General features: G+C 43.8%; 1 protein-coding gene across 2 annotated transcripts; it reads left to right on the forward strand.

Moving 5' to 3' along the window:
* The first annotated feature begins 436 nt into the window (after nucleotides 1-436).
* Nucleotides 437-10,760, forward strand: zc3h7bb (zinc finger CCCH-type containing 7Bb). Of its 2 annotated transcripts, none has more exons than XM_058062349.1 (21): nucleotides 437-687; nucleotides 1,313-1,374; nucleotides 1,449-1,485; nucleotides 2,084-2,281; nucleotides 2,362-2,520; nucleotides 3,101-3,241; nucleotides 3,325-3,367; nucleotides 3,464-3,699; nucleotides 4,217-4,514; nucleotides 4,592-4,650; nucleotides 4,748-4,847; nucleotides 4,918-5,079; nucleotides 5,145-5,350; nucleotides 5,424-5,524; nucleotides 5,601-5,782; nucleotides 5,919-5,998; nucleotides 6,134-6,396; nucleotides 6,480-6,585; nucleotides 6,722-6,830; nucleotides 6,917-7,050; nucleotides 7,633-10,760. In XM_058062349.1, exons 2-21 carry the CDS (start codon nucleotides 1,316-1,318, stop codon nucleotides 7,666-7,668), a joined length of 2,709 nt encoding a protein of 902 aa, XP_057918332.1. In that variant the 5' UTR covers nucleotides 437-687; nucleotides 1,313-1,315; the 3' UTR covers nucleotides 7,669-10,760. The 2 variants fall into 2 exon arrangements, with proteins under 2 accessions (XP_057918332.1, XP_057918331.1); XM_058062348.1 differs by having other exon boundaries at nucleotides 438-687; nucleotides 3,461-3,699; nucleotides 7,633-10,759.
* The last annotated feature ends 310 nt before the right edge of the window (nucleotides 10,761-11,070 follow it).

Raw genomic sequence — 11,070 nt, forward strand, 5'->3', positions numbered from 1 at the left:
GTTAACGCACTTACATTAAGGAACACCACATGTTTACACTTTGACATGTCTAAAAATTATTCAATCTTACCCCTTCTCCGTGTCTCAACAATTACTGTTTGTTTGTTTACTTGTTTATATTTTACCATTTTCCAATAAGAAAGAAAGAAATTAATGCAATATAAAAAAAATGAAAATGAAAGAAGAAAATAAATAGGACAGTATTGGGACAGTTATGTTTGTACTTGCAAACATATATTGTACATTTATTTGCTTACATTTTTAACCTGTGTATCACAAATAAAACGTATTCTATGAACACAATTAAACAAGAAAAACCGAAAGTAAACAACATCAAAAATGGAGAGAATGAATGAAGCGTTTAGTTGGTTCGTAGTTCAATTCAAAGAACCGAATCAAAGAGCCGTTTCCTTCGCGACCAACACATCACCAGTTGCCGTACTGCACCGCACTGGCCAAAACAGCTAGCAGAGAGGAGGCTAACATTAGCTAGGGAGCAGTTCAGCAGCAGCTGTAGCTCGTAAAAAAAAAAACAAACTCCATCTACAAATCAATGACAAGAACAGCAAACCTTCAAATATGCGCTCGGATTTCGACTGATACTTGTTGAAATTATCCTATTTTCATTTCCTTTAACGCTCTGTGAAGCTCCCAGCGATCCCAAAAGCACAGGAACTTAACTGTGGGGTGAGTTTTGTGTGTGTGTGTTTTTTTTTAAATAATGACTGACTCTTAACTTGGTGTATTCTTGTGGTAATTATTTACAACAACATTTAAGTGTAAATGCGACTATACAATTCTAATGGCTGCAGTCTTGCACGTGATGATAATTAATTTCGAACTCGTTAGCCTTTAGCACGACTAGCGTTAGCGGGTCAAACCTGTAAAGCCTGACCACGTCTTGATACCTTCAGGTAACTGGTGTAACGTTTTCGGCCATTCAAGTAATGCTTGCTGTTGATTCTCACGCCATTGGTGTCGGCGTCACGCTACAATGGAGACGATATGATATGAAGAAAACCACGAGTTAGCATTTGCACTATGCTAACCTTCCAAATCTCCACTGAAGTTCAGGCGTCCGCTAACAAAACGCTGCGGTTTACAAGTTAAATATATCTTGTGTGTATGTTGGTTTAATGAACAATATCAACGCTAACCTCATCTAACACTCGGTTTTGTTTGAAATCAAACAGCTCCATAGCATGTTTATCTACGGTAGGCCCTGTCTATGTCGGGAATATTTACCAACGTTTTCTTGAAATGTGTGAATATTCCTGCATAATGCTGCAGTGTAATGTCTTTCCATCCTCAGGAAATGGAGTCTGATCGATTGAGGCGAAGAGAGGAAATCCAAAAAGCAATGAGTTTTATCCAGTGGGTACAGTTCTACTCTAAACTAGAGTCTCTTGACATTGTTGTGTTCAGTGACTCTTATTTTCTGTTCACAGGTCCTCATTGCCTTACCCACAGCCAGAAAATTATGAGGTGGGAATAATTACTGTGTTGTTTTGTATTGTTACAGTGGGTGACTGAAGTGTGGTGTGTGTCATTCTGTAAAGCGTGGGTCACAACCCGCTGCACTTGTGTGAAGGCACATATAGACAAACAACCATTCACACTCACATTCATACCTATGGACAATTTGGAGTCGCCAATTCACTTAGCATGTTTTTTGAATGTGGGAGGAAACCGGAGTACCCAGAGAAAACCCACGCATGCACGGGGAGAACATGCAAACTCCACACAGAGATGGCCGAGGGTGGAATCGAACACTGGTCCTTCTAGCTGTGAGGTCTGCGCGCTAACCACTCGACCGCCGTGCCGCCCCCTACACACATACGCAAAAAATTTAGAGGTCCCTGTGAAGGTATGGAAGAGGAGGGGTTGCATAGCGGGAGTGAACAGTGAAAAAGACAGTATAAAGGTTGCTGTCTTTGATTCATCATGGAAAGAATTGCTACCTACAGGACTGGAATGAAAAGACTCACAACTCTTCAAATTTAGCACAGCACAAATGTATCAATGACTGAACTGGTTTGATACGACATGCTCATTATCAAATAACTCTCCATCTTTCTTTCAGGCCTTTCTGACTCAATTGGTGTGTAACCTGCTGGACGAGGGCAATGCTTGCTTTCGAGAAGGAGACTCTCGTCAGGCAAGCCAGCAGTACGGCGAAGGGATCAGTGTTGCCCGCTACGCCCAGGCTGAGGCCCTTGTCATCCCTCATGAACTGCTGGAGAGCCTCTATGTGAACAGGGCTGCTGCCTTCTACCAATTGGTGAGGGACCTGTCCACACACAAACTCTGAAAGGTGGATTTTTTTTTTTGTAACGCACCGCTTGTTTTTATCCCATCCAGAGAGAGTTCGAGCGGGGCATTCAGGACTGCGAAAGTGCACTTTTTGTGTCTGAAGGCAGTCGCAGGGCTTTGTACCGCAAAGCGCTTTGCCTGAGAGACCTGGGACGATTCCGTGAGGCTTACGAGTGTGGCACAAAGTGTCTTCTCACCGCACCAAATGTAAGTTGCTCCTGCTGATGATGTTCATTCGGATGCGAGGGTTGACGCCAGGCGGACTGCTTTTGCTGGTGGGTGGGAAGTTTGACGTGTGCAGTGCGCTAAATACATTTAGTTTAGGAGGGGATGTCATATATGCAGGATCCATTTGTTGTAATTAAACAGCCATATTGGAAAATTAGCATTTTCGTTGTTTTTTTTTCTTTCTCTCAGCTGATGTGTGGCCCTCCCATGACCTACTTATTTGCGTTGTAGCTTTGTCATCTCCATGCGATTGCTACAATTTCCCTATGTGACAAGCAAAATTTGTTTAACCCTGTAAGAACCTGTGCAACCCTGTTGCATTAGCACTTATTTTTTGGTGAATGGCCAGCGGGCCGCAAGTTTGAGACCCCTGATGTAGACCACCTCATCAAGTCCTGGTCTACAGTGTTGTTATTTCTAAAAAAAAAAAAAATGCCTGCTTAAGTTGACATTGACACACATGGTTTCCTGTTTTTGTCGCCAGAAAATTTGAGACTCAAGGGCGTTGTGATCCAGCTAATACATTTTGCTTTGGTGTGTTTTAAAATACATTTTTTAGGACAGACAGGTGAATGATCTGGCTCAGGATCTGGCCAATAAACTGGGACTGAAGGGCCGTAAAGCCTACGTCAGCCCCCAGACGGAGTCTACAACCACAGAAGGAGAGAGTCTTGGCGAGACAACACCACCTACTGGAGAGGTATTTGATCGTGTCCGAGCTCATTGATGCTGAAGAAAAGACAGCGATGCTAATTTGCGGATTTTTTTAATTTTTTATTTTAGTTGTCCTCCAATGGGCTGGAGTCTTTAGGCGACATGGGACCAGGTATGGCAACAACAACAAAAAAAGCGAAGTCTACAAACGTGCCTCCTGTCTCCACAGTCATGCCTCACCATGCTTTGTTCCCCACATCCTCAGCAGACCTGTCGAGCGCACAGTGCATCCCTGCACCTTTGGCCACGCCCATTCCAGTCAGCGACGATCCCGCAACCTCCGTCATGACCCCGTGCACTGACCTGTCGGAGAGCCCCAGCAGCCAGTCCCTGCCGCCCATGCCGTACTCGGTTCCTGTTTCAGAACACATGGACGAATGCAGCAGCGTAATCAAGGACGAGCTCGACAGTCTCCTGGAATGCATCCCCAAGAAAGTCAGCGAGGTGGGTGCTGATCTCAGGGACAGGAATTGCACACGTTGTCGTTTTGACCCAAATGTGAACTGTAAAAGCCGACCCCTCTTTTTTTTTTTTTTTTTTTTTTTTATAGAAGATACATTTTTGGAGGAATATTTTGAAGACGTAATGAATCTTTTGAGACACTAACAGTAAAATTCTGTAAATTGGCTTAGCTTAGTCAACAGTGGTCACTAATTTTTACTTTTGATATTTTTTTAATAATAGGCCGTAGTCAATCATGAAAAAGCGATAACTTTATTGACTAACTTTGGCTAAACAACCAACAGAGCAATGGATGACTGTATATATTTTCTACTTGAGTTTCTTCATCGGCGTTTCACCTTTCATTTGCGTAGCACCCTTGCCGGGTGTCTTGAAATAAAAGTGGTGCACTTGACACTTGCAATGAATGAATCAGCCAATCACAGGCCTCTGCAGAGCCAACATGGGATACAATTCTGGCGATGATCGCCCGTGTTGTCTTGCTTGTGTCCTGCTTCAGAGTCCAGTCCAAGGTGCTATCCCCACCAACCTTCCAAACACTGCTGTGGGTCTGCGGCCTCCTTACTCCCCCAACCTCCCGGCTCCATCGGCCCAGCTTGCCCCCACCTTCTTCGGCACCTCCATCAGTGAAATCCCCCCGCTGGAGGCTTACTCGCCGCTGGCCCAGCGAGACCAAGGCTCCACCCAGGTGCAGGACGCTCTGGGAGGAGGCTTCTCAACCGGAGCCCTGGATGGCGAAGGAAAAGCCGGCGTCGTCGCCGGCGGTATTGACTCTTTATCAGAGTACACTCTCCCAGGTCAGTGAAGTTTTGCACGTTTGTTAAACCACATTAAATAGTATGAAAAAATGTATTTTGTGTTTGTGGTCTTGAAGGGGGCCGAGTGTGTCACAGCTTCATCCCTGGTATGCGCAACCACAGCTCTACACAAGCAGTGAGTCACATGATCCAGTGTCGTTGTCTGCTTTGTTTTGCCAATGGAACCATTTCTGACTAACGTTGTGTATCTTTATGGTCCATTTCTTCTTCAGAATGGTCCAGCAGGAACAAACCTCTCTATGTTGTCCAGGAATCCTTTGACTAGCACACACGAGTTCCGCCAGGCCTGCCATGCGTGTTATAGCCGAATAGGTCAGAGGGTTAATAGTATAGGATGGTTATCTTAGCTTCAGGTAGCTTTATGTGCATCGTATACTTTCAGGTCCACGAGTTATGGACTACAAATATCAACCGGAGGCAGCACATCGATGCAAGAGGGACGTCCTGCTGTGTCGCTTGAAAAACACAGACGACCCCACCTGGAAGAGGATTCGGCCTCGGCCTGCACGGAACAACTTTTTAGGAGCCTTTGTACTCTGTAAAGGTGTGTTCACAACTATATAACGCTACTTATTTTTTTTCATTTCCTCCTCTCTTTGTCTCCCACAGAGGTGCAGGAGCGCCAGGAGTGCCAGTACGGCGAGAACTGCACCTTTGCATACTGCCAGGAGGAAATCGATGTTTGGACACAGGAGAGGAAGGGCGCGCTGAGCCGCGAGCTGCTCTTTGACCCCCTGGGTAGCACAGAAAGACGCGCGCTCAGCGTCACCAGACTGCTGCAGCTCCACATGGGCATGTTCATGTTCCTCTGTGAGGTGAGGTCAATCACTCCAGCGGGGGTCCTCTCTCCTCAGATGGCTCATTTGTACGCCTTGTCTCTTTCTACAGGAATGTTTTGATAGTAAGCCCCGCATCATCAGCAAGCGCAGCAAAGAAAACCTGTCAGTCTGTTCAAACCTCACAGCTCGACACCCGTTTGACGATAACAAGTGAGTGTGACGATTTTCGACCCATCATAATGGACCTTATGATGAGGACATGCGAAATAACACAATCTCACTGCAGGTGCCTGGTGCATGTGGTGAGGTCGGCCAACGTGCGTTACAGCAAGGTGCGCCCCCTGCACCCGCTTTGCCAGTTTGATGTGTGCCGCCACGAGGTTCGCTACGGCTGCCAGCGCGAGGACAGCTGCTCCTTTGCACACTCCGTCATAGAGCTCAAATGTTGGGTGCTGCAGCAGGACACGGGTACGTGAAGGCAACACACTGTACTTATTTTGCAATGTGAGTCGGCGTGATGCTGTAGGCCTGGGCCGTAATTATTTTGAATTTTAATTATTATTTTTATCGATCAAGTAGAAAATATATGTTATGTTGTTTGCAGGCATAACCCATGAAGAGATGGTTCAGGAGTCCAAAAGACACTGGCAAAGACTGGAGCAGAATGCCCAGAAGCAGCAGAGGGTGAGACAGTACAATGTGCAGTTCTTGTGCTTATGTCATTAACTTAAAGTACTTTGTGTTGCATTTCTTTGCAGGAAAAGTGCTATACAAATAAAGTTGATTTGATTTTTGATAACTTCCTTCTCCCTTTGTCAGCCCATCCATATTCCCCACCCGAGCAGCAGCCTACCGGTCGGAGGCGTCGGGGGAATGGGAGGTGGCGGCGTAGGGGCGGGAGACGGCATCGGCGGCGTCCCCTCCATGGGAGGCCTGGGCATGGGCGCCTTGGGAGGTGGCGCAGGCCGGGGCCGTCCCCTCAACCTGAAAATGAAGTTCGTGTGCGGCCAGTGTTGGAGGGAGGGGCAGGTGAACGAGCCTGACAAGAACCTGAAGTACTGCACTGCCAAGGCGCGACACAGGTGAGGCCGCACTGAAAGCACGCGGTGGTATTTTCAGCTCGCGAGCAGCAAACCATGTGGCGTGTGTTTCATCGACGTGGCAGCTGGACTAAGGAGCGGCGAGTCTTGCTGGTGAAATCCTTTGAGAAGAAGAAGTGGGTTGTCGTTCGTCCTCTCCCGTTCTCCCGCACCTATCCGCAGCAATACGACGTAAGTGTCTGATTTTCACAATTTTAAAGAAAAAGGAAAATTTGGGGAATGCAACAAGCATCACACAGAGGTGTGGAAGACTATTTCAGTAATCTAATTTAGTGCATGGAAACCTGACTGTTGGTGTTTCATGCAGATGTGCGTGCATGTGATGAAGCAGAAGAAGTGCCACTACATTGGCAACTGCTCCTTTGCCCACAGCCTGGAGGAGAGGGACGTCTGGACGTACATGAAGAACAACAGTTGTAAGATGTAGCACACCGACGAATTCCTCCAAGCCTTCTGTTGGTTTCCTCTTAGCCTTATCGTCTTCACCTCCTGCCTTTTATAGTGAGAGACATGCAACAAATGTACGAGCTGTGGCTGCAGCTCACCAATCAAAGCAGACGCACAGACAGTTCTGCGGTGACCCCGCCTCCTGAGGACAAACAGGTCACCATCACAGCCGACTACAGCGAGAGCATGGTGAGGGATTACTACCACCTCAAAACCACTTTCTCCTTGACTTAGATAAGATAAGATATGCCTTTATTCGTCCCTCAGTGGGGAAATTAGTACAGAATCAGTTATGCAGTACAAAATACACAATATAGAAAAATAAACAATAGAAACAACCCAAGTATTAACAAAATCAACAGTTTTTCCCAGAGTTATATACAATGCAGTATGTAGATAATATGAAACGAGATGAGATATATATCACCAGTCTATACACTGAGATCTTGCTAGTGAGTTAATATGAGGCATTATGGAAGTACTTCACATAGAACTTAGCATATTGCATTTAGAGCCCTTAATATTGCACAGTGAATGGGGTCTGGAGTAACTATACTGACTATAAAAGCAAGTAAGAGTTGTTGAAATGATGTAAGTCCTAAAGACGTCCATCTTGTGTATACGGCCGACTTTTGTCGTTGTGATTGTTTTTATCAAATCTTGAAAATGTGTGCACCAATATGTTCCTTCGTGGGTTTGTGCTTTTTTTTTTTTCTGTGTTCACCATTCACAAGCTGTTGTTGAATCGACGCGGTAATACTCTTGTTGCAGGGAGGCCGGCGGATGTCAGACGGGGATGACCTCTGAGACTCCAGCCAGCTGATTGCCGCCAACGGAGACCAGAGCGACCGGCCGCACCAGCTGCAACTGAACAGTCAGTCATTTTGCCAGTCTGACCTCTTAACAGCCAGCCAGTCAGACAGCCAGCCGTGTGGGAGCTGATGTAAACACACACATACACACTTGTCTTGCATATTCACACAACCCATTAGTCAATTCATGGAGGAAGCTTTGTTTCAGCAGCACCTTTCGATTCCCCCTGTGCCCCGTAGTACTGCAGGAGTGGTAATTATGATCATGATAAATATGTACACACAGGCAGAAAATATGTGTCCACCAGGCACCTCCTTTTTGGGGTTATTATTTTGTTTTTTTTGGGGTGGGGTGGTGTCAAACCTCGCAGCACCAAAGCAATTCTTGAATGAGCGCGCTGGCCGTGATTCTTATTGTTTTGCTTGGCAGTCAATGGGGAAAAAGTCCCTTCAAAGATGGAGTTTTCATGCTAAAAGTTGTCATTTCAACTGAGAAGTGCCAAAAAAAAAAGAAGGTCCTGGTGGATACGCCACACAAGTCCAGCTGTATTACATTAGATCCCCCGCTGATCAATTTGGTTGCGTTTCAAAACAACAAATAGCTAAAAACTACAAATAATGGCCGCACTCGCAAAAAAAAACACCTATTTTTGTTACTCTAAACCCTATAATATACCTCTCATGGTTGTTAAATTCAGTTTTACAAATTAAACCATTACTTTGAAAACGTGCCATTGTACATCACGTCTGGTCAAAGCATCTTCATGCTGGAAAATGTTAGTGCTTGTGAGACAGCGCCTTCTGCTGGATCCATGGCTGCAGCACTTTCTATTTGCATGACCATTAATAAGGCAATAAATTAGAGAGAAGAAACGTGCCAACACGGGGGATCTACTGTACAACCAAAATCTTTCCTTTGCGGAAATAACAGCAGGAGGGCCAACATGTTTGTGTGTTTTGTTTTGGGTTTTTTTGTTTTGTTTTTAATGGGAATAGTGTGCGTCCTCCTCATATTGTCTGCCATATTGGTAGAGCACTTTGAATGTAACGCCTGCACGGGCCTTTAAAACGGGGAATATTGATGAATTGAAAATGACGCTGTTGTTGTGTGAGAGGTATGTCCATCTTCTTGCATTTCGAACATCCTAAGCAAAATGTCCCCCTGGCCCCCTTCACCTCCCCCCCCTTTTCTGTTATGAATCCATCCTGCCGTACACACATACAGTAAGTAACATACACAGTGCTAATGGCTGAATCTCCTAAGAAGCATCCAAACAAAAACCTCAATCGGACTCTAGCGGTGTCGGTGGCGCCCGTGCAGAAGACTTGTGTTGTCATACTTCAAGAAGAAGGTTTACTAGAATGATTGAATTAAGTATATATTGCTTTTTTGATATTGATGCTAATTTGGAGAGACAAATAGACACTTTTTTGAGTCCGATTGGGGTAAATATATCCACACAAATATCATTATTGTTCCTAATGGATTAATAATAAGAACAACATTCGGGGAGCCACACCCTTTTTTTTTTTTTGTGCCTATGAGCAACATACACACACACACACAAGCAGGGTATCTTCCTGCCATCTCACTATGCCTTTAATGCAAACAGACACAAGTGAGGTATGTCTATACTGATTCTCACACACAACACATTTACTTATAATGCTATACTACTAATAATAAATGATAACTTAGCAATTAAGCTTAATAAATATATAACCTGACAAACCTGTATTGATTACATAGAACTTCTTGTTATTGAGGTATTGCTATATGACATGTATCGCTGAATAGACTACTATAGTGATTTTTCTTTCTCTCTTTATATTCATTTTATGTTGTAGTTTTTTTTCCTTCTGTGTGGGTTCTTCCAGGCAGGGACGGAGCACAAGCTTAATTTTTAAGTGTTTATACGAGTTCTACGAGTTGTGTTGCTGTGCTTAGTGAGCCCTCGTCTGGAACAGCCCACTATTTAGCTACTCTGAGGGATTGTATTATTACTACTACCCTTTTAGTATTATGAATATGATAATGATTGCTATTGGCTATTTCTCTTCTATATCCTATTGATATACAGTATGTATGTTTATTGCAATGTATACCTATATATGTATCCATGTATGAATATGACGGGTAAAATAGGCGTCCTGTGTATGCAAAGCCTGCACAGCTTGTCTTGCGAGGCAGTGAGCAGACAACAAATTGACATCATCATGCTACAACCTGTTTCCAGAGGCCTTCGGATCGCTGTTTAAAAAAAAAAAAAAAAAAACCCCAAAAGTTCTCTGCTTCCTGCCTGTGCTGTGCTATTTTCAGTCATACACAGAGGCTTACATACTCCTGCATAGCGCCTTATTCGATAAAAATGATACCCTTATTGTATAATCCTGCTTACTATATACAGTACAATATGTGATAGCTGATAACCTATTATAATATGTAAACACCCCCATTAAGGTAATTTAGATAAGTGATGGTAGAGCTGTTTTATCCCCACCCACCCCACCTCCCCCCCAGTGGCTTGGCAGAGTTGAAAAACTTCAAAAATCCTCACTTTTTACGTTATTTCATTTGTAAACTCCCAGACAGTCAGTACTATCTTTGAACCTTACATAAAAAGTATGAATAATGTTATTATACTAATATGTAATATACTCGTCATATGTCTCTCTACACCACAGAAAAACGTCTGCTTCACTGATATTCTTGTGAGCCGCCGCCTCCGCCTCCTCCCTTTTTTTTTGTTCATTTGATTCCCAGCACAAACATGCCAACGCAGCCACCAACAGTCCCAATCATCAATCATGTGTATCAGTTAGGACGTTATTGGTTATCTCAATTGATTTCAAAAAGAGGAAGAAAGAAAACCAGGGTTGAAGTAACAAGTGAACAAACAAGGCCTCTATCCTTTTTTTTTGTACTGTATTTTTATGATCTGTTTTCCAGTTTTTATGTTTTATTGATTTGATTTGTTTTCTCTCCTCCCTGGTTGGAAGTTGATATACTCAAGTGGACCAATTCTCTTGAAAGCATTTAATAAACCAACAGTTTTAGAAGAACACAAATGAGTTTTGTTTTCATTGCCTTTGAGAAAGGACTTACAGGGATAGCTAAAGAATTTTTGGACATGGAGTTGTATGTATTGCATCAATGGTGACTTACCCCCCCACTCTGTAGTGGGATTTTGCTGATGAGGAATGTTGTTTTTGAGCCGCTTAAATAGTTTGGCTTCTCAAAACAGTAAGAATTTAGAATTTTCAGTCAGTACAAATAACACATTTCTCTTTTATAGCCTGACTTTTGTTTTCAATCATGCCCAAAACTGTTTGATGGTTAAAGTGAAGCAAGTACAAGGGTTTAACACATCATATTTCACATTTTATATGGTTTATG

This window comes from Doryrhamphus excisus, chromosome 22, assembly GCF_030265055.1.
Source record: "Doryrhamphus excisus isolate RoL2022-K1 chromosome 22, RoL_Dexc_1.0, whole genome shotgun sequence".
Classification (NCBI taxonomy): Eukaryota; Metazoa; Chordata; class Actinopteri; order Syngnathiformes; family Syngnathidae; genus Doryrhamphus; species Doryrhamphus excisus.

Bases quoted from the DNA above. Each gene is read 5' to 3' on its own strand.
- zc3h7bb (XM_058062348.1), top strand. From the start codon at position 1,316: ATGGAGTCTGATCGATTGAGGCGAAGAGAGGAAATCCAAAAAGCAATG. The intron at 3,242-3,324 runs GTATTTGATCGT...TTTTTATTTTAG, and splicing joins CAACACCACCTACTGGAGAG to TTGTCCTCCAATGGGCTGGA. The intron at 6,397-6,479 runs GTGAGGCCGCAC...TCGACGTGGCAG, and splicing joins ACTGCCAAGGCGCGACACAG to CTGGACTAAGGAGCGGCGAG.